At 50.4% G+C, this 27,987-nt stretch overlaps 1 protein-coding gene across 5 annotated transcripts; it reads right to left on the reverse strand.

Moving 5' to 3' along the window:
- Positions 1-1,617: 1,617 nt before the first annotated feature.
- NEURL3 (neuralized E3 ubiquitin protein ligase 3) lies at positions 1,618-27,906 on the reverse strand. 5 transcript variants are annotated; one of them, XM_025260620.2, is made up of 5 exons: positions 27,534-27,906; positions 23,476-23,961; positions 22,210-22,281; positions 13,617-13,754; positions 1,618-1,853 (listed from the first exon to the last, which is right to left on the reverse strand). In XM_025260620.2, the coding sequence occupies exons 1-5, from the start codon at positions 27,580-27,582 to the stop codon at positions 1,633-1,635; spliced, it is 966 nt and encodes a 321-aa protein (XP_025116405.2). In that variant the 5' UTR covers positions 27,583-27,906; the 3' UTR covers positions 1,618-1,632. The 5 variants fall into 5 exon arrangements, with proteins under 5 accessions (XP_025116405.2, XP_025116407.2, XP_025116408.1 ...); XM_025260622.3 differs by lacking the exon at positions 1,618-1,853 and adding an exon at positions 2,328-4,422 and having other exon boundaries at positions 27,534-27,897; XM_025260623.3 differs by lacking the exon at positions 1,618-1,853 and adding an exon at positions 5,953-6,241 and having other exon boundaries at positions 27,534-27,897.
- Between the last annotated feature and the right edge of the window lie 81 nt (positions 27,907-27,987).

Genomic DNA, 27,987 nt, shown 5'->3' on the forward strand with positions numbered 1-27,987 from the left:
AGGGACCTTGGGTGTCTCTTGACATTGGCAGGTCGGTATAAAGAGCCAACAAGGCTCCCCTTTTTGGGGCTGCCTTCAGTCATGATGAGGTACCGCAAAACCGCAGAGCAGAGCTCATCACTTGCTTCATGCAGGGCATGTCATTCATTCACACAAGCACACCGAAGAGTTAGTAAAGTGGAAAATGTATATACTGAGAAAGCAGAGAGGCTAGAGCTCTGAGTGTTCTTACCTTGTCCTGAAGATCCTGAACAAGCCCCCAAGATGATATGGTGAACAATACTGGATTTGTGATCTCTGAAGAAGATTTATCTTTGGGACCAGAGACCAAGAGCTTTTGTGTAGCAGAGTTTTATTAAAATAAGAAAAGGGACAAAGAAAACTTCTGACATAGACATCAGAAGGGGGACGGAGAGTGCCCCGCTCACTAGTCTTTAGCAAGGGAATTATTTTTTAATTAATTGTTACAATAAATCTGAAGAAGGTCTCAAGGTTGTAAAAATTTTACCAGACCCACTCCCACAATATACATTCTAAAATATCAGAATTAGTCAGAAGGTTTTCAGGAAGGAGAAACTGTCCTCAAGCAGGATACATTGTTGTTATATAATCCTTAGTACAGAGTTTAAACTGAGTTGTTTGTTGTGTAATCATCAGCCTGGCCTTAAAGGAAAAAACATTTTATGTGACTAAGACTAAGGAATGTAGAGAAAAAAAAGACGATTTTCCTTTCCTCCTTGAGAATTCCAGACCCCTATCTCCTCTTTGAGAACCCCAGACCCCTCTATCCTCCTTGGGGAACCTGGACTTATCAACCTGCCTAGGAATTGACTTTCTCATACATGGACAAGAGGGTAGAAATACTGAAATGTACAAATGTATTTTCCATGATCAATGTTGATTTCATTACTTTGCAGACAATAGTTTTCTTCTATGGGTTTCTGAAAATATAGCAACCTTCTCATTGACATGTTCTCAATCTTTCTCTTTATATTTTAGAAACTAGAAAGATTTTGACATTTGTTGTTGCTATTGTTTAGTTGCTCAGTTGTGTCCGACTCTTCATGACCCCATGGACTGTAGCCCAGGTTCCTCTGTCCATGAGATTTTCCAGGCAGGAATACTGGAGTGGGTTGCCATTTCCTTCTCCACATGAGGCTGTTTGATCTTAAACTTCCAGCATCCAGGGACGGGCCCTGAGGGGACATGTCCCTTTGTCCCTGCAGAGAGGCTGGCAGAGGCAGCCCTCTGAGGCTTAGGTCCATGGTCTAGTTACGGGTGATTGACATGGCATGCCTGTCTAACGTCAAACTATCTTTGAATTCCTGCGATAAATGCAATTTGATATGTTTTTAGTCTGCTTAGGTTGCCATAACAAAATACCACAGATTGAATGGCTTCAAAGACAGAAATTTATTTTCTTAGAGTTCTGGGGACTAGAAGTCTGAGATCAGAGGGTCATGGTCAGTCTCTTGTGTGGACCGGGTTCCTGGCTTGCCGACTCCAGCACTTAACAGAATCTCACTGTGAGAGAGAGACAGGCAGAGAGAGAGAAAGAATTTCTTCTCTTCTAAAATGGCCACACTTCTGTTGGCTTAGGACCTCATCCTTTACAACCTCACTTAACCTTACTTACCTCCTAAGGACGCCATCTCCAGACACAGTCACATGAGCAGTGAGGGCTTCAACATATGAACTCGAGGAAGATACTGTCCAGTCCAGAACCCCAAACTGAGAAGTTGTGAGGGTGAACTCAGGAAGGAACTCACAGGGCCTGGACTCCATCTTAGGCCTGTTCATGCTGACCATGCTCAGCCACCTTTCCAATGGACTCTGAACTCTGTGTTTAGTGCCTATGAAAACAACAGAAGGATAAGACCCCCTCCAGACAGGGGAACCTTGAAGATAGTATCTAGGTTACTCATTGCCTAAGAGAGAACATACACTAATCACCCCTTCCTCCAGACAGGCCATAAATTTTTCTGTATCTGTTGGAGTGTAACCTCGGGTTTATTGATTACTGGCTAACTGTTTGACTGTTTGAGCATGTGAGCACATAGCACGTGAATGATGGGGTTACTGGGATTGTATTTTCCTTGGTTTATGTAAGTCTCAAGGAATTTGGAGTGGTGGGTTCAGACACGTACACACGGGTTATAAAAGATTTTCACAAATGCTGGTCAGGGTCCTTGGCTGAGAGGAGACTCTGCCTTGGGCCCGCTGGTGTAATAAACTGCACTCCACTCTCTGCATTGTCCTTCTGAGTGAGTTTGTTTCCCGGAACGCATGGCTACAACAGAACTGTTTCAGGATTTGAATTTTTCTTTTTTTTTTTTTTTTCAGAATTCTCTGACGGTCCAGTTAAGACTCCCGTGCTTCCACTGCTGGGGGTGAAAGTTGGCTGCTACGAGCCAAGAACACTCCGGGATTCATGGCCTCCAGAGGAGATGAATTCGATCCAGGGCCAGAGACGAGGCTTGATCACTCGGAGCTTTTTGTGTGGCAAAGTTTTATTAAAGTATGAAAAGAGATAGAGAACGCTTCTGACATAGACATCAGAAGAGGGCGGAAAAAGTGCCCCCCTGATAGTTTTTAGCAAGGCGTTATATGCCTGTTATCAGGTTGTTAATCAGATAAAGAACTGCCTCAAAACTGAGGGAGTTGCGCCAGGCTCTCGCCCCCCACACACACTTTGAGATAGCGTTGGCACAGGGTGAGTCATCCCCGGGAATAAAACAGTTGACACAAATCCTGAAGAAAGCCAGATTTCCAAGCAGATAGGTAGTTTCATTAACATAGTTTAAGAGAAGATTTCCATGAGTAAGAAGTACTGGTTTGTTGTGAGCCATTATCAGCTCAAGGTTTGAGTCTTAGGCGGAACTGATTTGAAAAAAGGCAGATTCCAAGGCAAATACATAGTTTCATTAACATAGCTTAAGAAAAACATTTCCATGAGAAAAAGGCGTTGGTTAGCTCAAGGTTTGAGAAAAGTTAAGTTCAGGTGGAACCAGGTGTCGCCATGACAACACAGGATTAAAAGAGAAGAAAAAAAAAAAAAAAAATCTGCCACTTGCAGCGCATTTCCTCCTGCTGCCTGGGGACCTCTGGTCTCCCCACCAAGGCTATTAACCCTCTCAGGGGCATGGGTTCGATCCCTGGTCAGGAAAATTCCACAGGCTGCACAGTGCAACCAGAATTTCAATGTTTTTGGATCTCAGAAAGGGAAAATAATGGATATACCATATACTCTGTTAACACGCAAATCTAGAGAAGATCGCTGTAATTAAACATCATAAAATTTCTGCCACAAACTTTTGAAAATTAACCTAAGTGGGAAAAATAAGGCGTATAATTGGCCTCTCTTCACCTCAAGCTCTGCCTCCAAATGACTTATGGGAGATATTGCAGTTTCAGAGCTTTTTAGATTTCAGACATTATATCTGTGTTCACAAGTGAGATAGGCTTATGGTTTTCTATTCTCATTTTCTATTCTCATCTGCTTTTAGAATCTAGCTAACGATAATCTCAGTGGTAAAGAATCAGCCTGCCAATGCAGGAGATTCAGGTTCAATCTGTAGGTTGGGAAGATCCCCTGGAGAAGGTAATAGCAACTCACTCCAGTATTCTTGCCTGGAAAATCCCATGGACAAAGGAACCTGGAGGGTTGCAGTCCATGGGGGTCGCAAAGAATTGGACATGGCCAAGTGACTGAGCATGCAATAATATTCTTACGAATAAGAGTTACTTCCTTTCTGTTGCCTCTGTTCTAACTTCGCCAACAGCCAAAAATGTGCAGGGTTATCAAGAACCTCTTGGGTCCTTCGTGCACTGCAAACCTGCCCATCAGAACTCCACCCCAGGTAGACTAGGTGTGTGACCAGGGCCCCATCTGCACAGGGAAGACAGCCGAGAGCATAGCCTTCTTCATAGAGAGACCCTTGTCCCTCCGAGACACCAGCACAGCCCCTGGGTGGGCACCTCCAAAGGAGGGGTGTTGGTCCCTGGAGATGGGTACAGTTCCCACCCAAGGGAGCTGTCGGGGGGCACGGGCTAGGCAGAAGTGAAATTCCATCTCCTACCATTTCCAGCACCCTTTGTTTTTTTATTTTATTTTATTTTTGGCTGTGCTGGGTCTTCATTGTTTTGCTTGGGTTTTTTCTAGTTGCAGGGCATGGGCTCTCACTGTGGTGGCTTCTCCAGTTGAGGCTCACGGGGCACGCGGCCCCAGGAGCTGTAGCACGCAGGCTCAGCAGCGGTGGCTCCAGAGCGCCGTCTCAGTAGCTGTGGCACCGGGGCTTAATTGCTCGCGGCATGCGGGATCTTCTCAGACCAGGGATGGAACCTGTGTCCCCTGCAGTGGCAGGCGTCACCAGGGGAGTCCTCACAGAGCCCTTTTGCATCCATGGTGAGCAGCAGCAGCTCCTGGCAGAGGTCAAGGTGGAGGTCCAGAGGACCGTGAAGAGGAAGCAGGTCAGGCCCCAGGTAAGTGGCGGGCAGGCCCTGACATTTTCCTTTCTGTAACTGGTTCCCCTCCCCTACTCTACCCTCACCCCAGTGTCAGATGTGGTCAAAGTCCTTTGACTGCCTGGCACTCCTCCTTGGCAACCTTTTCCTGGAATATGACAGCTCAGAGCTAGTCCCCTAGCAATGTCGCCAGGAAAACCCCTGGATTCCTGGAACTCTCCCCAGGCTCCCTGCTAAGTATGACCTTTCCCAAAGGCTTAAGGGAGGCATGCACTTCTGTGATCCAATTTATTTCCGATTACTGCAGTGTATCCTACTGAGCTGGGCATTACTGAACACAGCGGGGCACTGGGTCCCTCCAGCTTTGCTAAGCTGTGCACTCTGGCTACACAGCAATTGTCCAGCTGGAGGTCAGGGGCCTTGGAGGTGGGGGCCCAGAGTGTGTGAGGCTTGAAGCAGCAGTGATGGCAGGAGGGCCTGACCTCCCAGCGCACGCGTACCCACTGAGTTGTTCCATAAAGTCGTTACGAAGGCCACTGCTGTGTGTCCCGCGCTGTACTGCAAGGATACCTGAGACTGGAGCTTGGCCAGCTGGAGGCTGGCCGGAGAACAGATGTAGGAGAAGCAGGACCCTGGGTGGAAGCTGGTCTGGGAAGGGCAGCCAAGGCTCCACGGCTCAGGAGTCAGGGATTCAGATGAGGGGGCGGTGGGTTTCGGAGGGAATGGGGAGCCCCCAGGAGTGCAGGAGTGAAACGAGAGTGGAAAGTTTCTGAACAGAAGGTGGTTCTGCCATCAGGGAGGGAGGTACCCACGTTACCCATGCGGGTCCTTGGACTCTGCGTGCATGCGTGCTCACTCGTGTCTGACTCTGTGATCCCCTGGACTGTAGCCCTCCAGGCTCCTCTGTCCGTGAAATTTTCTAGACAGGAATACTGGAGTGAGTTGTCATTTCCTTCTTCAGGGCATCTTCCTGACCCAGGGATTGAACCCTGCGTCTCTTGCATCTCCTGCACTGGCAGGCGGATTCTTACCACTGAGCATCCTGGGAAGCCCAGGTCTTTGTTTACCTTTGGCCAATTATCTTGCTTCTTTCTTCACACCTGACTGGTCCTTGAACCCTCCCCAAGATGCGTGGGCAACTTTTTCTAAGATGGATCCCACCACAGAGGCCTGTGGGTGCATGTTCATACTTATTATGGGGTGGGGGCCCCTCCCTTTTTGACCCCCAAGAAGCCTTCCTGCACATGTGCAGACAGAGAGGTCTTCCTTGACCACAGGAGACCTTAACTCTTTGCAGAGCTCAGCTTTTACCACCAGCTTTGTCCTTGGAGTGTCTGAGTGAGAACAAAGCTTGAATTTTACTCCACTTGACAAACACATGTCCAGCCCAGGGGCCCATCTGCCTCCCACCTCATGGCCTCTTATCAATTTCTATTGATTAAAGACTCCAAGGACCCAGGTTGGTAACAGAATCCAGCCAAACCAGTGTTAGTTATTATTGACTATTATGCAGATTCATTTCTGAATTTCAAACACTGACATCACTGAGCCCTTGAAACTGAACTTCAGGGAGGCAGCAGCTGAAGATGGAGCAGAAGGGAGTTTTGGAGGCATGTTTTCCAGACCAGAAGGTTTCCATGACCAATGGGACTATTTATTTGCACCTGAAATCATTTCTTTTCAAGTCTAGTTGACTTGATTAAAACCAACCACTGAAGACTTATGTGCTTCCAAGAGTAACAAGAACTAAATTAGATTACCCTCCTAGATGAAACATCTGGAAAAAAAAAAAGACACAATATATAAAATAATGGTTTTTCAAGATGTTGGATAGCAGACAATAAAAGACAGTAATCCCTGAGAAATGGAAAATGAAAGATGTTGCCCCACCAGCCACTCAAGCTAGGCAGTCAAGAACCATACCCTAGGAGACTTCCCTGGTGGGCCAATGGTTAAGAATCCACCTCACAGGGACTTTCCTGGTGGTCCAGTGGTTGGGAGTTGTCCTTCCAATGCAGGGGACATGGGTTCGATTCCTGATCAGGGAACTAGGATCCCACATGCCTCAGAGCAGCTAAGCCCATGTGCCACAACTGCGGAGCCTGCGTGCCCCAGAGCCTGCGAGCTACAGCGAAAGATCCCGATGCAGCCAAATAAATAAAATAGAAAAAAAAAAAAAGAATCCACCTTACCTTACAATGCAGGGGACACGGGTTCGAGTCTTGGTCAGGGGGTAGGACCCCACATGCTTCGGGGCAGCTAAGACTGCTAATAAGCCCACGAGCTCGAGTCTCAGCCACAAAGGATACGAGCCCCCTGGAGCGAGGCAGAGGGAGAATGCGAAGATGGTGCCCACCTGCCTCTGTCTTTGGAGTGTATTTCAACTGTGCCCAGATGTGTGTTAAATTAGAGGCCTCCCCTCAGGCCAAAGCTTCAAAATCAGCAAATAAGCCCCTCTGGCAGGAAGTCTGGGCACTTTTCAGTTGGCCGCCTCTGCTCTGCTCCTTGGTGCTGGTGAGCTCCCCCTCGAGCCCTCTAAGAACCGTCTCTCTGTGCTGCAGCCATGCAGGGCTTGCGAAATAAGTCCCGTGGGCTTTTAAAGCGAGCTGTTTGGGGGGCTTGTCTCTCAGGGCCAGGTCTTAACAGTTGGGAATGCCTGATGTGGGGTTCAAGCCCTTCACTCCGAGGGGAGAAGCTCTGGATTTTGAGTTTCCTTCTGCCTGTGGGTCGCCATGCAGGGAGGGGGTTTATCACAAGATAGGGTTTAAGCCTTCCCTACTGGCTTCCATGTGAGGTTTTATTTATTTATTTTTTAAAATTATTTTTTGGCTGCACTGTGAGGCAAGTGGGATCTTCATTCCCTGACCAGGGATTGAACTCGCAGCCTTGCAGTGGAAGCGCAGTCTTAACCACTGGACCACCAGGGAAGTCCCCCCTGTGAGTTCTTTTTTATTGTTTATCCTACGTGCAGGAGTTAAGTTTCTTTCAGAGGAGAACGTTCCCTATGTAGCTGCCGATTCAGTGTTTCCATGGGAGGAGGGCTTACTTGGTAGCTCAGTTGGTAAAGAATCTGACTGCAATGCAGGAGACCCTTGTTCGATTCCTGGACTGGGAAAATCCGCTGGAGAAGGGATAGGCTACCCACTCCAGTATTCTGGCCTGGGGAATTTCATGGACTGTATAGTCCATGGGGTCGCAGAGTCAGACATGACTGAGCAACCTTCACTTTCATGGGAGGGGGTGAGTTCAGGACCCTCCCACATGGCCAGAACCAGCTTGGCATTTTGTTTACAAGTTAGATCCACACAGCCTTCAGATCCAGACAGTCCACTCCTCGCTATTTACTCCAGAGGAGAGCAAATGGCCACACAGAGACTTGTGCATGAATCCTCCTCAGAGCAGCTTCATCTGTAAGTGCCCCAAACAACTTACATGTCCATCTATAGGTGAACAGTAGGCAAATTAAGGTATATCCACACATGGGAATAATACTGGGCAAAAAAAAACCAAAAAACACTATTATAAAAGCAACCACAGGTATGAATCTCTAACTATGGCAAGTGAAAGAAGACAGAAGAATTTCTAGAAAATGGAAACAAACCTGTGAGGGCTGACGAGAGGCAGGGGGGAGCTTTGTGGAGTAATTGCTATGCTCATGATCTTAATTGCAGTAGTAGATTTATAGGTATATATGGATGTCAAAATGTGTCAAATTATTGTTTGTGGTTTAGTCATCAAGTTGTATCTGATTCTTTTACGACTCCATGGACTGTAGCCCACCAGTCTCCTCTGTTCCTGGGATTTGCCAGGCAAGAATAGTGGAGTGGGTTGCCATTTCCTCCTCCAAGGGATCTTCCCAACCCAAGGATCAAACCCCCGTCTCTAGTGTCTCCTGCATTGCAGACAGATTCTTTACCACTGAGTCACCAGGAAAGCCCATTGTCAAACAACACAGTGTAAATATATGCAGTGAACTGCATGTCAGCTATACCTCAAAGGTATTTCTGAAAATGCAGCAGTGAGTACTCCTCACCTGAGAGGAAGCTGCTCTGCAGCCTGGGTGGGAATGAGCCTGCCCAGCGCCCTGCCAACCAGGGACAGAGGTGGAGGACCCTTTGTCATGGGCCACAGCCCAGAATGCCATTCCATACACAACACTGCCACCCTCTGGCCAGGGCCAGGCTTCAGTGCTGGGCTGATGGGGCAGCCTGACAGGGAGGCCTTCACAGGGCTCAGAAACCCCTGCCCAAGGGGATGTCTCCTTAAGAGTTATGGGTGCTGCTACCGTGACTGGGGCCCCAGCTGCAGCAGCAAACCCAGATGCCGCAAGGGCCAGGTGGTGGTGCAGCTGAGTGGGGACCTCAGGTGGGGAGCCGTGGGGACTCCGAGGACAGCCACTGCTCAACTCCACACCCTTGTTGCCAGAGTCAGGGCCCACTGTTGCCAAACCTTTTAAAGAAGAGCTAGAGGTCCAGGGTTATATGGAAAATCCTCCAGTTGTTTTGATGGCAAATTTATTCACTGCTTGGATTAGTGCAAACCTATTACAACAAGTCCATGGGCCATAATCAGCCTGGGGGTGGCCAGTTTGCAGCCTCTATGTGAACGCCTTATATTTTCTTCCCTAGAGCCAGCCAAGAGGCAGGCGGCCGTGCTCACTCTTTATTTATAGCCACCTTGGGTCTTTGTTGCTGCCCGGGCTTTTCTCTAGTTGCAACAAGCAGGGGCTACTCTCTAGCTGTGGTGCACAGGCTTCTCGTGGGCTCTAGAGCTCGGGTTCAGCAGCTGTGACCCACAGGCTTAGCTGCTCCGGCATGTAGGATTTTCCCTGACCAGGGAGCCTGTGTCCCCTGCATTGGCAGGTGGATTCTTATCCAGTGCACCCATATAATACCAGACCACCTGACCTGCCTCTTGAGAAACCTATATGCAGATCAGGAAGCAACAGTTAGAACTGGACATGGAACAACAGACTGATTCCAAATAGGAAAAGGAGTACGTCAAGGCTGTATATTGTCACCCTGCTTATTTAACTTTTATGCAGAGTACATCATGAGAAATGCTGGACTGGAAGAAACACAAGCTGGAATCAAGATTGCCGGGAGAAATATCAATAACCTCAGATATGCAGATGACACCACCCTTATGGCAGAAAGTGAAGAGGAACTAAAAAGCCTCTTGATGAAAGTGAAAGAGGAGAGTGAAAAAGTTGGCTTAAAGCTCAACATTCAGAAAACAAAGATCATGGCATCTGGTCCCATCACTTCATGGGAAATAGATGGGGAAACAGTAGAAACAGTGTCAGACTTCATTTCTGGGGGGCTCCAAAATCACTGCAGATGGTGACTTCAGCCATGAAATTAAAAGACGCTTACTCCTTGGAAGGAAAGTTATGTCCAACCTAGATAGCATATTCAAAAGCAGAGACATTACTTTGGCAACAAAGGTCCGTCTAGTCAAGGCTATGGTTTTTCCTGTGGTCATGTATGGATGTGAGAGTTGGACTGTGAAGAAGGCTGAGCGCTGAAGAATTGATGCTTTTGAACTGTGGTGTTGGAGAAGACCCTGGAGAGTCCCTTGGACTGCAAGGAGATCCAACCAGTCCATTCTGAAGGAGATCAGCCCTGGGATTTCTTTGGAAGGAATGATGCTAAAGCTGAAACTCCAGTACTTTGGCCACCTCATGCGAAGAGTTGACTCATTGGAAAAGACTGTGATGCTGGGAGGGATTGGGGGCAGGAGGAGAAGGGGACGACAGAGGATGAGATGGCTGGATGGCATCACTGACTCGATGGACGTGAGTCTGAGTGAACTCTGGGAGTTGGTGATGGACAGGGAGGCCTGGCGTGCTGCGGTTCATGGGGTTGCAAAGAGTCGGACACGACTGAGCGACTGAACTGAACTGAACTGAAAAATATTTGATTTCTTATCCTTCCCTAATTGCAATGCTCTCATCCATGCAATTAGCTCAGCCTCCTGGGCTGATGTCTGGGGTGACAGGGCTTCAGCTCCTATAACTTCAGCTAGACTAGGGCATATCCCACCTTTTGGGTTTCTGTTTCTACAAAACCACTCCCATCAGTAAACCATCTGATCTCAGGGCTGTCAGGAGGTTCATCTAGAAGATCAGACCTGCTGGAGTAAGTTTGTTTGTCTCTACAATGATGTAGTAAGTCTCTTCTTGGCTGCTGGAAGCGGAGTTGCCAGGTTCAGGGTTTGGCACACCTTTAAGGTAATGTCGGGGTCCATTAGGAGGGCCTGATATCTTGTTAACCTTCCCCCAGCCAACCAATGATGTCCTTTGAGCACAGACTGTACCTGATGAAGCATTAATATAGCTAGGTATTGTCCCCAGGGTAAACGCAGGCGCCTCATTAAGCATACGGGCTGTGGCCGCTACTGCCTGCAGCAGCTTGGCCATCCCAGGACTACTGGATCCAGCCGTGCTGAAAAGTAAGTCATGGTCTCTGATCCAGTCCTAGCTTTTGGGTCAGGACTCCTAGCATTTTCCCTGACGTCTCAAGAACATAAAGGGTTAAGCGCCTGTTCAAAGCTGGAAGCCCCAGTACTGTTGCTCAGCTCAAAACCTTCAGAGTCTCAGAGGCCCGCTGGTGGTCCCTATTTCATTGGAGGGGACTTTTTCCCCCTTTAAGAGCCTAAAATAAGGGTTTGGCTGGTTGTTGTTGTTCAGTCACTAAAATCGTGTTTGACTCTTTGCAACCCCATGGACTGCAACATGCCAGGCTTCCCTGTCGTTCACCATCTCCTGGAGTTTGCTCAAACCCACGTCCACTGAGTCAGTGATGCCATCCAAGCATCTCATCCTCTGTCGTCCCCTTCTCTTGCCTTCAATTTTTCCCAGCATCAGGGTCTTTTCCAATGAGTCAGCTCTTTGCATCAGGTGGCCAAAGGATTGGAGCTTCAGCATCAGTCCTTCCAATGAATATTCTGGGTTGATTTCCTTTAGGATTGACTGGTTTGATCTCCTTGCAGTCCAAGAGACTCTCAAGAGTCTTCTCCAACACCCCAGTGCAAAAGCATCAATTCTTTGGTGTTCAGCCTTCTTATGGTCCAACTCTCTCATAGCAGAGCCTGCAGCCTGCCCAACACCTGACTTCCAGGGGCAGAGCCTGCAGCCTGCCCAACACCTGACTTCCAGGAGCTGCCCTGGTGGATATGGGATGCTGTCAGCCCAGGTTCCATAAAATTCTGCATGTGGGTGCACTGAGAGGAAGTGGGCACAGCCAGGTGGACTGGGGACAGCATGATGACAGGACAACATAGAAAAGTGTAGATTTAATTGGAATTGTTCCTTCCTGCGCTTATCTCGCATGGTGGGGTGGACAGGAGTTTTCCTTTCTCTGAAATGACAGCCTCAGTGATGCACTAGTCCCAACACACTGCTTCGCAGAACCTCATCCTCAACACAGGCAGCTGCCGTCACCTGGGGGCTCACAGGATGTGAAATGAGAGGCATTTGTCCCTTTGGTCAGGACAGTGCCTGCTAATAAAACATTTATAGCCTTTGAAAGAGATGTTTACAAAAGATATTTTGTACCAATAAATACAGTCAACTCTCAGTAGTTCTAAAGCCACAGCCAATACTAAACAGCTTCCTTGTACAAAGTACAGGGTCAGGCTCCTAGGAGCCTCTGGTCACAGCGGTTTCATCAACTTATGGTTGCATAGCCTTGTTTGGTGTGTGCTTCTATTTAGAGACCTCTTATCTAATACATAGGTGATTCATTAACACTGGATTCCCAGCCAGCTGCACTCTAACTCACAACTGACCAGAGATTATCTATGGTGTATTTTCCCTGGGAGGCACACCCCAGCCTTCCTGAGCTCAGGAGCACTAGATGGCACCTTGGTATTATTCTCAGGGCCACTGTAAACTGTGAAGGCACAAACAAAAAGCACAAAAATGAGAAGGAAAACACAGCCCTGAATAGGCCATGAAAAGGATGACTGTTTACAGTACGAAACAGGAAGGTGGAGAACCGCCTTTGTTTAAGTCAAGCTGGGAACACACCAGCCAAATTTTTCACCCCAGAACTGCTGGGGAAACTGAGGAATCAGAAAGGTATGATGTTTTGAGTTCCTTAACACATATAAGCACATACAAACACAACTTGTTACTTTTCCTCTTATCATTCCATTCTATACCTTGGGGACATTTTCTTTTTTTTTGTTTTTTTTTAATCCTTTTATTCTTTTTTAACAACAGCCTCAGGGATAGGGGACGAAGGGAGGGGAGAGGAGGGGAAGCGAGGCACCAGCCCCACAACCCTTGGGGACATTTTCTTGTGTGTAAACACACATATATTTTAGACCTTCTGATGTGGTTCTAATTTCTCTTTTCTCCATTTAAGGCAAGTGAAGCGGAGCCAAAATTTATATCTCACCATCACAAGAACAGTTTGGGGTGTGTGAATGGGAATGTTCCAGAAGCTAATTGTGGGACTGCTGAAGGGACTTTGACCCAAAGTACCCTCTTTGATCCAAATACCCTCCCTAAAGAATGCTTATGTGTGTATAACTAGTGTACAGTAGAGATTGGTACAGCATTTCAAGTCAACTACACTTCAATTAAAAAAAATTTTTTTTAAATCACAAATACCCGACCCTCTCTCCAAAGTGCACACTAAGTAAGCAAATCTCCAAACAGAAAAAGGTTTCCGCACAAAGAAAGCTCCTTGCAGGAGTGGTAGACAGTTGCTCGCCACAGTGCAAATCCAAATACTGGAATATTGGCAATAGTCTTAAATTTCAACAAATAATTGGGAAGAGTCAATGGAAGATACACAGACCACTGTTGTTTTAGCTTAAGGTCAGCCAAACCCCAGTAATACTGGTTGTACCAACACTGGAGAATCTAAAGTTCATGGTCAAATCCAAACATAAGAGACCCACACTTAGGTTCCCCCGGACACTTCCGCAAAGCTGCTTCTTTGAGCCCCTGCAGGCTCATGCCCAGGCTGCTGCATTCCCAGAGCATGAAATGCTCAAAAATATTTGCCTAATGGATGGAGCCCCTGTATAAACTTAGGTCCCTGTATTAAGTCCCATGGGAGAAAGTGTTCTCACTGTCAGGCCCTGGAAACCTGACTTTCTGTGCAGCACCCAGGTTGCTAATGTGTCGTTCAACTTACCAACACTGGGGATCCCAGGGCTGGCTGTGCAGAAATTGGGTTCCTTGAGGAAGTGGGAGAGAGGCGGCCACAGCATGGCTGATGTGACAGAGGGAACCATCTGCCTCTGGAGGAGGGGGAAGAATGCCAGATCCTCACCTGGAGCGGGGAGAGGGGCAGGTGCAGTTGACCTTTTTACTGGCGTCAGGAGGATGGCTTATCCTTTTAATGTTTGTTTATTTGGCTGAGCTGAGTCTTAGCTGTGGCATCTAGTTCCCTGTTGTTGTTCAGTAGCTCAGTCATGTCCAACTCTTCATGACCCCATGGACTGCAGCACGCCAGGCTTCCCTGTCCTTCACCACCTCCCAGAGCTTGCTCAAACTCACGTCCATTGAGAGGGTGATGCCATCCAACCATCTCATCCTCTGTCGCCCACTTCTCCTCCTGCCCTCCATCTTTCCCAGCATCAGGGTCTTTTCAAATGAGTCAGCTCTTTGCCTCAAGTGGCCTGATGTTGATTCCTTCCAGTGTATTTTTCATTTCAGCTATTGTATTCTTCAGCTCTGTTTTTTATAGTATAACTTTTTGTTAAATCTCTCACTGTGCTCCTCATCTTTCTCCCAAGTTCACTGAGCATCTTTCTGACCATTATTTTGAATTCTTTTTTAAAAAAATTATTTATTTTTGGCTATATTGAGTCTTTGTTGCTTTGCGAGGGCTTTCTCTAGTTGTGGGTCTTCCCAGATGGCTCAGATGGTAAAGAATCTGCCTGCAACGTAGGAGACCCAGGTTCGATCCCTGGGTTGGGAGGATCCCCTGGAGAAGGGAATGGCAACCCACCCCAGTATTCTTGCCTGGAGACTCCCATGGACAGATGAGCTTGGCAGGCTACAGTTCACGGGGTCACAGAGAGTGGGACACGACTGAGTGACAAGCACGGTCACTTTCTCTAGCTGTGGTGAGCGAGGGCTACTCTTTGTTGCAGGGCGGGGTTCTCGGTGCTTGGGCCTCAGTGTTGCGGCGTGCAGTCTCTAGAGCGTGGGCTCAGTAGTTGTGGCGCAGGCTTAGCTGCTCCACAGCACGTGGCATCTTCCTGGACTAGGGATCAAACTTGTGTCCCATGAGTTGGCAGGCAGATTCCTATCCGCTGCCCGTCAGGGAAGTTTTCCACCTTGCTTAGTTCTTCTGGGGTTTTGTCTCGCTCCTTTATTTGGAACATAGTCCTCTGTTGGCTCAGTTTGCCCGAGTCTCTGTTTTTGTTTCTATGTATCAGGTAGGCAGGTTCTGTTTCCTGATCTTGGAGAAGTGCTCTTATGCAGGACATACCCTGTGGTGTCTAGCAGCACAGTCCCTTCCCTCACCAGAGTTACACGCTCTAGGAGTGCCCCCAGGTGGGCTGCACAGGCCCTTGTGTTGTGGTGGGCTGACCAGTGTGGGCACACAGGTACTCAAGGCTGGCTCCCAGGCCCTGCCTCCTGTGGGTGAGACTGGGCAAACTGTGCCCATTTTGTTGGGAACTTTGAGGGGATAAAGAGATGGTATTTACTAGGTGATCTACATTTATGTCAAACCATAAATGGTAAAGCTTGAGGCAGAGGAGTCCCTTGGCTGGGATCCAGGGGTTTGGGATCTAGTCCTGACCACACCATGAACTGCTGAGTGGTCTCTGGGCCTCAGTTTTTCTAGCTGTAAAATGGGGACATTACCATCTGTCATGGCTTACTTACTTCAAATAGACCGAGAGGGACAGGCAGGCTGATGCAGAGGATCAGAATCAGCACCACCAGGCTCATGAGGGGACCCCTATTTTCTCCTCCTTCAAACAAAGGGGAGGGGGAGCAGGGCAGCTGGAAGACAGGACATGGGTGTGGTGTGCAGGTCCATGGAAGAGCGCGATGGCACCTCATTCTCCCCACTCGGCCACAGGCTCAGGGATTCTCCCCCACTGCCCTTCCTGCCTTTGCTCATGGACTTCTTCCAAGTGGAAGTTCCTGAGCAGATTACCAGCAGCCAGGAGGCCTCTGCTTGTGTGCGTGGAGCGGGGAAAGCAGATATCACTTAGGCAATAATGCTGGGGCAGGGCGGGGGTGGTTGCAGCTAGGACTGAAGACCACATGCTGGGGCCATGTAAGGGGCTGGGGGCGGACAGGGGACACGGTGGTCCTGGTCCCTGGAGGGAGGGCTTGTTATTGCCCAGACTGTTGTCTTACACCTTACGTGGCCTAACAGGAAGCCATCTGAAAGTCACATGAGCAAGGGAATTTTTCTCAGTCCCTGGGAAAGCTCCATAGTGAGTCCACTTCAGCATAGCAAACACTGGAAATCCTTGGTTGTGCTTTTACCTTCCTTTCACTCTGTATTACCCTCGTGATAACGATTTATTACACATTCCCTCTTCTTTGATCCAGGGACTCCTTATCACCACTACCTACAAATCTTGGACTTCTAGGAAAGGGAAACTTGGGGCCTGTTTCTCAGATGCCTTGCAAGCAGAATGTGTTTGACTGAGGTGAGAGGGGCCCGCCGACACGGCACCTTCCTGCAGCCAGCCTAGACCTCAAGGGCGCCCGCTGCAGCCACTCAACGGCAGGCAGAGTGCGCCACGGCCAGCTCCAGCCCACCATCCTCTGGGCTCTCTGTGCTCCCTGCTCCCTCTGCCTTGGCCAGTGGACCGTCCCATGTCCTCTGGGCTCTCTGTGCTCCCTGCTCCCTCTGCCTTGGCCAGTGGACCATCCCATGATGCCCGGGATGCGTCCTGCACTTGCGTGTGCTGTGCCCACTGTGTGGAATGCCTCTTTCCCATCCTGTCTGCTTTCAAGTTCAGACCTGTAAGAACAGTTTAAAAGTCACTTCCTGTGTGAAGCTTTTCCTCCCAGGGCTAATATTCCCTTCCTTTTCTTCTACTAGCACATCTTCATTCATCTATTTTGGTGTGGGTTTTTTTTTTTTTTTTGCAGAATTTAAAAATTGGATGCAACTCACATATCCGCCTCTTTAAAGTGGGCAGTCCAGTGGTTTCTGGTATATTCACAAAGTTGTGCAGCCATTAGCAAAATCAGTTTTAGAACCCTAAAAGAAACCCCATACCCCTTAGTTGCCACTCCCCATTCTTCCTCTTTGCAGCCCCTATACTAATCTACTTCTGTCTCTATGGATCTGTCTATTCTGGACATTTCACAGGAATAAAATCATGCAATATGTGGCCGTTTGTGACTGGCTTCCCACTCTTAGCATGTTTTCAGGCTTCATCCATGTTGTAGCATGAATCAGCACTGCATTCCTTTTTTTTATTGTCAAAAAACATCTCATTGTGTGGAAAGACCACATTTGTTCATTCATCAGGTGATGGACATTGGATTGTTTCCACTTTGGGGTTATTATGAATAATTCTTTTTTAATCATGTTTTAAATTTTTAAAATTGAAGTATTAGTTGATTTACAATGTTGTGTTAATTACTGCTGTACAACAAAATGATTCAATTATATGTGTATATGTACACACACATTCTCTTTTGAGAATCTGATCCTACTCTGTAACGAAATATTCCTTTCCATTGTGGTTTATCTTAGGATATGGAACGTAGCTCTCTGTGCTGTACAGTGGGACCCTATTGTTTATCTGCTGCTGCTGCTGCTAAGTCGCTTCAGTCGTGTCTGACTCTGTGTGACCCCATAGACGGCAGCCCACCAGGCTCCCCCGTCCCTGGGATTCTCCAGGCAAGAACACTGGAGTGGGTTGCCATTTCCTTCTCCAATGCATGAAAGTGAAAAGTGAAAGTGAAGTCGCTCAGTCATATCCGACCTTTAACGACCCCATGGACTGCAGCCCACCAGGCTCCTCCATCCATAGGATTTTCCCAGCAAGAGTACTGCATATAAAAACTTACCTCTGCTCACCTCGACCTCCTGCTCCATCCCTCCCCCACCCCCTCAGGACCACTAGTCTGTTCTCTGCCTCTGTGTCTGTTCAAAGACAGGTTCATTTGTCATATTTTAGGTTCCACATATAAGTGATATTATATGGTATTTGCCTTTCTCTTTCTGACTTACTTCACTTAGTACGATAATCTCTAGTTGGATTCTCTCTTTATCCCCTTTAATGTTTTTTTTCCTTAAATTCTAGTTTATCTGATACTAATATAGCTAATATAGACTATATTATAATATATTATAATATAATATAGCTAATATAGAAGCCAAATCTGTCTTTTATGATGAACAAGAATAACGACTTTAATCTAGCTTAAGGAAATATTTACTTTTGGTTTATAAATAACTAGATCAAAGGATTTACACAGAATAAGGATTCAGGGGGTGAGGTGTCTTGTTTCCTGGTTGCTCCCTTATGTCTCAGAGATATGCCCAAAGTTTAGTGGTTTTACATGGAGTAAGAAACACTGGAAACAGTGTTAGACTTTATTTTGGGGGGCTCCAAAATCACTGCAGATGGTGATCGCAGCTATGAAATTAAAAGACACTTACTCCTTGGAAGGAAAGTTATGACCAACCTAGATAGCATATTCAAAAGCAGAGACATTACTTTGCCAACAAAGGTCCGTCTAGTCAAGGCTATGGTTTTCCCAGTGGTCATGTATGGATGTGAGAGTTGGACTGTGAAGAAAGCTGAGCGCCGAAGAATTGATGCTTTTGAACTGTGGTGTTGGAGAAGACTCTTGAGAGTTCCTTGGACTGCAAGGAGATCCAGCCAGTCCATTCTAAAGATCAGTCCTGGGTGTTCATTGGAAGGACTGATACTGAAGCTCAAACTCCAATACTTTGGCCACCTGATGTGAAGAGCTGACTCATTTGAAAAGACCCTGATGCTGGGAAAGATTGAGGGCAGGAGGAGAAGGGGACGACAGGGGATGAGATGGTTGGATGGCATCACCGACTTGACGGACATGGGTTTGGGTGAACTCCGGGAGTTGGTGATGGACAGGGAGGCCTGGCGTGCTGCAGTTCATGGGGTCGCAAAGAGTCGGACACGACTGAGCGACTGAGCTGAATGAAGGAGTATGAGAAGGGTAGAACTGGGGTGGCATGGGGGCCTCCGGTACAAGTCAGTGAGCCGTCAAGATTCATGCCCAGTTCCCTGACGGCCAGCCCAGCTCTGGCTGCTTCCCCTGGGAGATGCCTTTTCCAGAGAAAGAAAGTTGCCATATTCTGAGTACTTCCTCTAAGCTACAAGTTTCACTCATACCCATTATCCTAACAACATATCAGCAAACAAAATTATCTTATTTCCATGTTACAGATGAAGAAACTGAGGCTCCCAGATGTCCAAGTCACATAACCAAGGTCAGAGCAACTCCTGGGCAGCAGAGAGGGGATCCTACTCCAGAATGGAAGCTCTTCTGGGGGTTACCACACCCGAGCTTCCCTGGTGGCTCAGATGGTAAAGAACCTGCCTGCAACTAGGGAGACCCGGGTCAGGAAGATCCCCTGGAGAAGGGGATGGAAACCCACTCCAGTGTTCTTGCCTGGAGAATTCCATGGACAGAGGAGCCTGGTGGGCTACAGTCCATGGGGTCGCAAAGCATTGCACACGACTGAGTGACTAACATTTCACTTTCCACACCCAAGTCCTGACCCTCTGGCTGGCTGCAGCATGGGGACATGGCTTGTGGAGGTGCCCGTCACCATGACTTGGGATGTCATATAGGTCCAACTCCCTTTTAGTGCTCTTTCACACCAGCCACGAAGCAGGAACACCAGCAATGTAACAGGTACAGCTTGTCCTCCCCACCTGTCCCCACCACAGACACCTGCTGATTGGGGTTCCCAGGTCAAGTCACATCTACACTCAGGGGCAGAGACTCCAGGAAGGCCTCACAAGTCAAAGGTGGCAAGGGCAGGGCCTGGTTGTAAATTTAAGGCTGGAGCTGTAAGCTCATCCTGTTCACCTGCTCAGCAGAACAGAGTCCGCAGGCCTGAGCGCCCAGGCCCCTGTCACTGCAAGGCCACGGTGTGCCTCCGAGGGACAGGAGGGCATGGCCCCATGCCCCTGCATCCTGACCAGCTCCCAACCCTGCTCACTCCTGCTGATGGCAACAAAGGGGACGTACACGTTATGAAATCACTCATGAGAGACAAAATTTATTTTGATATCTCAGAAATTGCAAGGCAATAAGCACGACAACAGTGCACTCTGAAGGGTCCGCTCGACTTCAGATGCACAATTTTGCTGGGATCTCATGACTGCCGAGCAAGGAAGGTGGGGCAGCTGACTGCTGATCCCCTTTACAGAGGACTTGTTTTTAATTAATTACTTTCTGTTTATCTGTTTACTTGTTTATGTATGGCTGCACTGGGGTTTTGTTGCAGCCCACGGCTCTTGGTTGCTGCGAGCGGGCTTTCTCTATTTGCCGTGAGTTGGGGCTACTCTCTAGTCGCGGTGCAGAGGCTTCTCGTTGTGGTAGCTTCTCGTGTGGAGCACGGGCTCTAGGGCACATGGGCTTCAGCAGTTGTGGCTCATGGGTTCTAGAACGTGTGGGCTCAGTAGTCACAGTCCAAGGGCCAAGTGGTCCCACGGCATGTGGGATCTTAATTCCCAGACCAGGGATCGAACTGATGTCTCCTGCATTGGCAGGCAGATTCTTAACCACTGGACGACCAGGGAAGTCCTCAGAGGACTTGTAGAAGTGACCTAGCTTCCCTACAGACTGTGAACATTCTACCAGGTAGACAGAGGCCAAGATAATGGAGTAGAAAGGCTCTGAGCGCCCCTCCTCTCATGAGCACACCAAAATGTGGGGTTACTAGTGGGGAGAGGGAACAGGGGAGAGGCAATTTAGGAGTAGGGGATTGAGAGGTACAGACTACTAGATATAAAGTAAGCTACAAAGATACATTGCGCAGCAGGGGAATATAGCCAAGAGTCTTATAATAATGACAAATGGAGTATAACCTTTAAAAATTATGACTAAACAGTACATCTGTAACTTATACAATATTGTACATCAACTATACTTCAATCAAAAAAAAAAAAAAATTCCACCCAGCTGCTCCCTGCATCTGGTCCAGGCTCCTCAATACCCTAGGTGGGCAAGGCTTCACCAGACACGCACCATATGCCTTAACTTCCTCAGTCATAAAACCAGGGATCAAGCCTCCTTGTCTACACAAAGGCCCTTCTCACTGACACAGGTGGGTTCTTGGAACTCCTGGGACTTAGGTGTACCACGGGTTGCCAGGTCCATGGTGGCTGAACCCCAAGGCTAGTTAAAAGCCTTGGCACATAGCAATGAACCTGGGACTAAGCAGAGGGGCGAGATCCTGGCTGGCCAATTGCTAGCCACCTTCTCCAGCCAGGGAGGTAGTTCCCGTGTGGGCAGAAAGGGGCATCTCCTGGCTCCTCTGGCCCTAACTTGCTGAGGAGGGGTAGAGCCATTGTGACCTTGAGCCATCTCTCCACCACGCCTGCTGCTGACCAGCATCGCCGACTCTTCTCCAGAAGGATGGCAGAGCTGCACCTCCTCTGTCAGCAGGGGCCGGGCTCAGAGCTCTGCACCTATACCATGAGGCCGTCTCCAGCACCCAGAACAAGAGGGTCCCAAGCCGGGACAACCGCCTTGATCTCCCAGCGACACATGGGGCATCTGGCCGTGTCCCTGAAGACCCTCCAGACACAGGAGCTGCAGAAGTGTGTGTGGCCGCAGGGGACTAGGCAGGTGTTGGCAACCTGGTGGAAGCAGATGGCACACTCTTCTCCTGCTAGGGCAGGGAAAGGGGACAACACAGGTCAGGGGTGCCAGGGGGCCACAAGGGGGCAGCCCACTCATATCGCCACAGGATAGAGAAGCACATGGTCCGAGTACGAAGAAGACTACCTCGTAAGAGAGTGCTCATCATGCAATCAGTGGAAAAGGTTGGGAAGAAAATTGTCAGGTCCATACATGCACAGCATAAGATTCCAAGTTAGAAAAAAGGAAAACAAGCACAAATAACTCCCCACGTGTGGTGTGCTGTGCTTAGTCATTTCAGTGGTGTCTGACTCTGCGACCCCATGGACTACAGCCTGCCAGGCTCCTCAGTCCACAGGATTCTCCAGTCAAGAACACTGGAATGGGTAGCCATGCCCTCTTCCAGGGGATCTTTCCAACCCAGGGATCAAACGCATGTTTCTATCATCTCCTGCACTGGCAGGCAGATTCTTTACCACAAGCGCTACCTGGGAAACACCCTCCTCCACTCCCGCCCATATATATATATGATTACAAATACCAAGAGGAAATCTACCTAACGGGTAATGTGAAGTTTGGGAGGTGTGTGGTTTTTTCTTTTTTTTTTTCACTTCCTTTTTTATCCTTGAATATGTATTTTATTTCTGCTTGGCAAAGTTTTTTTTTTTTTTTTTTTCTGTGAACAGGGATTGCTCTTTTAAAAGCAGGCAGACAAAATAACATCTGTTCATGAGTGTGCCTGGTAACTTATGAAGCCAGCCAACGTCCTAGAAGGCAAAACTGTTACATGGCTTTTAGGTTTCGGCCTAGAGCCTGTGGGAGACTTGATGGCATTTGGGAAGACATAACTGAGTTTCCAGGGCTGGGGCCTCACCCAGCTTCCCTAGCTCTGGAGCCCTGGGGAGTCCCTGGCGCTCAGGGAAGCCACTCACCTTTGGGCCCAGGCAGAGCCTCATCACTGAGGCCCCTTGGCGTGGTTGTGGGGAAGCCGTTGGCTGTAGGATCTAAGGCAGAAAGGGAAAGTCAAGACCTGGGGAAAGCAGTCAGGGTGTTTCCATTCAACCCACCTTCCCAGTCCCTGCCTCCAAAGCAGAGCGTCCACCTCCTTTCTTCTCTGGGTTGCAGTGCTGCAGCTCCAAGCCGGGGTCCAGCCCTGTCCTGGCCACCCCTTTCCCAGTGGGACCCAGCAGAGAATTTGTGAACCTGCAGCTTTCCCATCCTAATCCATGCTTCCTTCAGACAGCTCCTCTCTGCCCCACTGCCACTGCCTGAGCAGAGATCTTCAGCATCAGTCACCACCCCCAAACCGGGTGTGCAACAGAATCCCTCAGGAGGTGGGAAAACAGGGCCTGGGCCCCCCAGACCACCAAGTCAGGCTACCCAGGGGTGAGGTTCGAGCAGCTGTGACAAGTGACAAGCAGTTTGAAAAGCAAACACACGGGGCGGGGGGCAGGGGGTGGGCACTGGAATGCTTGTGCAGGCCCCTGGAACACTGCCCAGGCATGCCAGCACTTCTGTTTATGAGTCTCCCTGTATCCCTCACTCCTCTGAAATCCACTCTCCTTTCAGGTGGTCCTCATTTCCCCACTGGGTGCCTGAACATCTCACCTTTGCCCCCACCAGGCTGCCTTCTTGCCCACCTCTAACTCGCACACTTATGTTCCCTTTGTTGCCACCCCTGTCTGCAGCAAACTTCTACTTTGACTGCAAAACTCAGCCCGCCCTGAATATATTTTTTTGTAAATGAGACCAGCCCTCTAACACATAGGGGTCCCCAACCTCCGGGATCTGTTGCCTGATGATCTGAGGTGGAGCTGATGGAATAATAATAGAAATAACGTGCACAAGAAATGTAATGCGCTTGAATCATCCCGAAACCATTTCCCTCACCCCTCCTGTGGAAAAGCTGTCTCCCACGAAACCGGCCCCTGGTGCCACAAAGGCTAGGGACCGCTGCTCTGACATATGTTTGGGGTGCTGGGCGTGCCTTCTCGTTCTTCAAAGCAGGGTTGCCCTCCCTATGACTGGGTCTGGTCCCCAGCGAACATCTTCATACCCTGACAGAAGCTGATGGAAAAACTCCATATGAAAGAAACACTTCTCCCCGACTCTCTATGCGGGTGAGGTACCACCGGAGCCGCCGCCTCCCCCGCCCGCATTCCCAGGGACGGTGCCTGGGTCCCCAGCCCTGGCCTCACCTAGCAGCTCGATGGCCTTGGTGGTCCCGTACAGGTCCATCACGGCCCAGAGCGGGGCGCCCATGAGCACGCCCTTGCGCAGCAGCCGCTGGGGCCCCGAGTTGACCTGGGCGAAGATCTGGCCCCGGCGGTTCACCCAGAAGCGCACCTCGTCCCCCGGGCTCGCGCGGCCGTCAGGCAGCATGGCCGCCCAGGTCTGACTCTGCTGCTCCAGGTCCGGGCACAAGAAGGGCGGCAGGCTGGGCGCGGACACGCGCGCGGGGTCCAGGCGCGTGAAGCCCACGCGGAGGCCGCCCAGCCAGCCGTGCTCGTGCCACAGCAAGCGCAGCGCCACGCGCTCTCCCGGCCGCACCGGCCGCTGGCTGAACACGATGCCGTCGTGGAACGTGGCGCGCCTGTACGCGGTGCTCCGCTGAGCATCCAGGCGCACCTGTGCGCCCACCGCCTGGGCGTGGAAGCGGAGCACCTCTCGGGGAGCCTCGGCGTCTGCGGAGGGGGCGGGGGCGTCAATGAAGGTCGGCTGGAGCCCTCCCCACCAGGGGAAAGGGGCATTTCCACCAACCCATGTCCCTGGGGACACTGTCCCTGCTCTCCCCGCATCCCCACTCCAGAGACCTTCTTAGAACCAGTGGGGAACCCGCTTTGCCTGTCTGGGATCCTAGTTCTCTCCTGACTCTTGCCGAGCCTCAGTTTCCCTCCCTTGCTGCTGCTTAGTCAGAGTCCTGTCCGACTCTTTGAGAGCTATGGACTGTAGCCCGCCAGGCGCCTCTGTCCATGGAATTTTCCAGGCAAGAATACTGGAGTTGGGTTGCCATGGGATCTTCCCAACCCAGGGATCCATTCCTGGTTTCCTGCATTACAGGCAGATTCTTTACCACTTAAGCCACCAGGGAACCCCTCCCTCCCTTAGGGATGTTGTAAAAATTAAAGGAACTGTTGACGGTACCAGCTCTGGATACCTGGCGATGGTTGTTATTGCCATTAACTAAAAAGAGCAGGTTGCTTTTGCTTGACACATGCATTTATACGTGTATCACTCACACGTTTATACGTGTATAGCCCGTCTGTATCTAGAAACAGGCTGAGAGAAGATGGGCTGGCATGCTGTTTGTGGTCAGCTCTAATTCTGCAGAGGGGGATGGGGGGGGGGGGTGGGCGGTGGCTGAGTTTTCCCATCTGCTTGTGTGACTTTCTGACTTTGCCACAGAGAACCGGCCTCACCCCCAAGTGAGAGTGACTTCTCTCATCCTGGGAGAGAAAGAAGGAGCCTGCTGCTGCTGCTAAGTCACTTCAGTTGTGTCTGACTCTGTGCGACCCCATAGACGGCAGCCCACCAGGTTCCCCCATCCCTGGGATTCTCCAGGCAAGAACACCGGAGTGGGCTGCCATTTCCTTCTCCAGTGCAAGAAAGTGAAAAGTGCAAGTGAAGTCGCTCATTCGTGTCCGACTCTTAGCGACCCCATGAATTGCAGCCCACCAGGCTCCTCCGTCCATGGGATTTTCCAGGCAAGAGGAGCCTGGTAACTCCCAAAGTAGTGACGGTGTGAAACCCGGAAAAGGGGTCCCAGCTCAGCCCCTCAGAATTGTGAGCTGGGCCCAGCCAAGGCCTGGGTACGCTTTGAAAGCAGGGGACTTCCTGACTTGCCTCCACTTGGCAGCTGGAACGGGAAAGCTCCTTGCTGGGCAGCCCTTCCTCTCAGTCCCAGAGGCCTGAAGGAAGCTGGTGGAGCTTCCTGCCCCAAGAAGGGCGCTTAGCCAGCTCCCCAGGCCTTAGCTCTCTCCCCCTCCCCTCCTGACCCTGCTTTTTCTGGGTTGGAGGAGGGAGGCTGAAAATATAAAGAGATGAATTCAATCAAAACTTGAGCCAGGGAACTTCCCTGGTGGTCCAGTGGTTAAGACTCCATGCTTCCAGTCAATGCAGGGGGCACACAATCCCTGCCCTCCTCTCTGACACTCATATGCTTGCAAGGTGTCAGCCAGGCACCAGAAGGGGAGGCTCGGTTTGGTCAGGCACACCCTCAAGGTCACAGCGAGTGCATCCCTGACCTCCACCGGCTCTGGGAGCAGTGGGGCAGGAGCCAAAGACGCGACTGATGGGATTGCTGGGTGCGTGCGTCCCTCAGCAGGGCAGGGGGCCCTGGGGACCCTAGGAGAAGCAGACCTAGTCCTCTACAGGAATTTGACAGTTTGCAAAGCTTACCCCTGTCTCGGGAGTTTCCCACTGGCCCGTGGGGCTATGTCCTCATGTCACCAGTTAGAGGAGGGAGGCCGAGAGGGGTCACAGTGCCGCACAGGACACCAGGGCCCGGTGGGCTGTGCTGCTTCTCCCAGCTGCCCGTCTGGGCTCCACTCACTGTCTCAGCAGTGGCCTGAGTGTGGCCCTCGCAAGGCACACAGGGCTCCTTGGGGGTCAGCCTTTCCACATGTGAGGTCCTGTATGGCTGTGTTAGTTGTTCACGGCAAAAAGCCAAGGTTGAGTGGCAATGACAGCCGCCTGTGTACCGCCAGTCTGGCAGAACTGCATCTGCCCACGGGGCCCCTTCCTCTGCTTTGCCCGGGGCTCTGTGCCTGAGTTTGGGGCTGGTTCTGGATAGTACCCCCTTCTCCAAGGCTGGCTGGCAGGGCTCCTCCCATTCTTTGACCCAGGTGACCCAGTCCAGCCTGCTCCTGGGTTGGGGCGAGGCAGAGGTGGGCACTGGCCAAGTGTGGCCCTGCAAGTAGGCTTGTCCCCAGCCAGCTGGGCAGGGAGTTCTGAGCACTTTATGCCTGCAGGTGGCTATTCTCATCAGCCCCACTTTCAGGCAGCATCCTGAGGCTCCTGAGGCGGAGTTGCCCATGGGGGACCCTCCCAACTACTCCTCCTGCCTCCCCTAGGCCCCCACTGTGCACTGGCTTGGCAATAAGGGCCCCCTGGGTGGCTGGGGAGCAGGGAGCACAGTCATGGCCTTTTGGATGTCCTGCCCTCTGGACAGGTGGATTCCAACCAGAGAATCTTTGCAGCAAGGCTCTTGGAATGTAAATGACCAGGCTCAGTGAGGACCTCCCCAGATCTTCATCTTCATCCTCACACCCCTCCAGTCACCAAGCCTCTCCTGGCACCTATCAAGTGCCTTACAGACTCCCGGCCACCCCCCAGGGAAGCTCTCGGAGGAAACTGAGCTCAGGGAGGTGGTTGTGCAGCTGGAAGTCAGGCAGCCCCGGCCCAGCTCCTCACCCTGCACTCCTGCGCTGCCTCCTTCATGGCAGCAGCACTGCCTGGAAATCCAAACACGAGCTGCTGCTGCCGCATTGGCAGCGGCGGCTTGGCCCCGCCCCTGCCCCTTGATCCAGGTGCCCCCTGCTGCTGGTGCCCGGGAACCTAGGTTACTATGGTTACTACACAGTCAAGAGCTATGGGTCCTTCTGCTTGGGAAGGAGCAGAGTTCAGGCTCTGGGAGCAGGGATGTGTGGTCCAGATCTCTAGTAGTCGTAAGAGACCCAGCTCTCCAATCCCCGCCCCACACACTAAGGCAAAGTTGTAACCTCAGGTGAGACTGGCAGAGAACCACTGAGCCTGGTGACCCTGTGGTCTGCTTCTGGCAGCTCTGTAACCGGCAGGATGGGGGCATTGGCCCCCAGCCTGCGGATGAGGAAACTGAGCCTCCAGGGAGAAGTGACTGGGCAGGAAAGGTCCCCACAGCTCTGTGAAGGTGAGCTGGGACCCTGGTCTTCCACCAGGCCCCCTAAACTCTACCCTCTTTCCCATCCCAGCCAGTCTTCTCTCGCACAACAGGATCTGAAAGGCAAATGGGTCGTAAGGGTCTTTGCATCACTTCAGGATTGTGGCCTGAGTTCCTCAGCCTCTATTGGGTTCTTGCAGAGAAAGGAAGTTTTCACTACCTCCCAGCCTCATAACAGCTCACTGCCTAGGGCAGCCTGGCCTGGATCAGAAACTCCTTCTAAGCAATATTTCCACTGACTATACCTCTATCTCCTGAGTCTTCCACCCCAGAAAACACAGAGCACCCCTCTGCTCTTGTCCTTCTGGTCCAGGCACAAAGCTCAGGGCTCGCACTTACCAGTCTGAGAGCAGATCTGGGCCCCCATCCGCCTGGGCTCCTCAGGCATGGGTCCCTGGGTCTGAAGAAGGCCAGGGGACAGGTTTCCCAAAGATATTCGGCAGGTCCCCTTGTCATGCGGCCAGGATCATATTACAGTGTTGATGATTAATTAGCATTTGCAGGGAATTTCCTGATGACTTCTGGTTTGCAACAGGCCGGTGCAGCTGGCTGGCCCGGAGGAAGCGGGGACTCGGGAGGATGGCCGAGGTCGAATGTGGAGGAGCCTTCTCTCTTATTTCTGACCAGTTGCGATCAACCAGCTGTGCATTATTATTGCCTGAGTCGTGTTAATGAATACCTATACTGAGACCTGCCCCCAGAGACCTTGATTCCAGTGGCCTGGGGTGGAGCCCTGCATCGGCCTTGTTTAAAAGCACCCCCAGGGACTTCCCTGGCTGTCCAGTGGTTATGA

This window comes from Bubalus bubalis, chromosome 12 (genome assembly GCF_019923935.1).
Source record: "Bubalus bubalis isolate 160015118507 breed Murrah chromosome 12, NDDB_SH_1, whole genome shotgun sequence".
In the NCBI taxonomy this organism is placed as follows: Eukaryota; Metazoa; Chordata; class Mammalia; order Artiodactyla; family Bovidae; genus Bubalus; species Bubalus bubalis.

Excerpts from the sequence above, each read along its gene's own strand:
- NEURL3 (XM_025260620.2), bottom strand. The coding sequence starts at position 27,582 with ATGCCTGAGGAGCCCAGGCGGATGGGGGCCCAGATCTGCTCTCAGACT. Across the intron at positions 13,755-22,209 it reads GGCTCTGCCTGGGCCCAAAG|GTGAGGATCTGGCATTCTTC; the intron begins GTGAGTGGCTTC and ends TCCCCGCTCCAG. Across the intron at positions 1,854-13,616 it reads CCCTGGGATCCCCAGTGTTG|GCACTAAACACAGAGTTCAG; the intron begins GTAAGTTGAACG and ends TTGTTTTCATAG.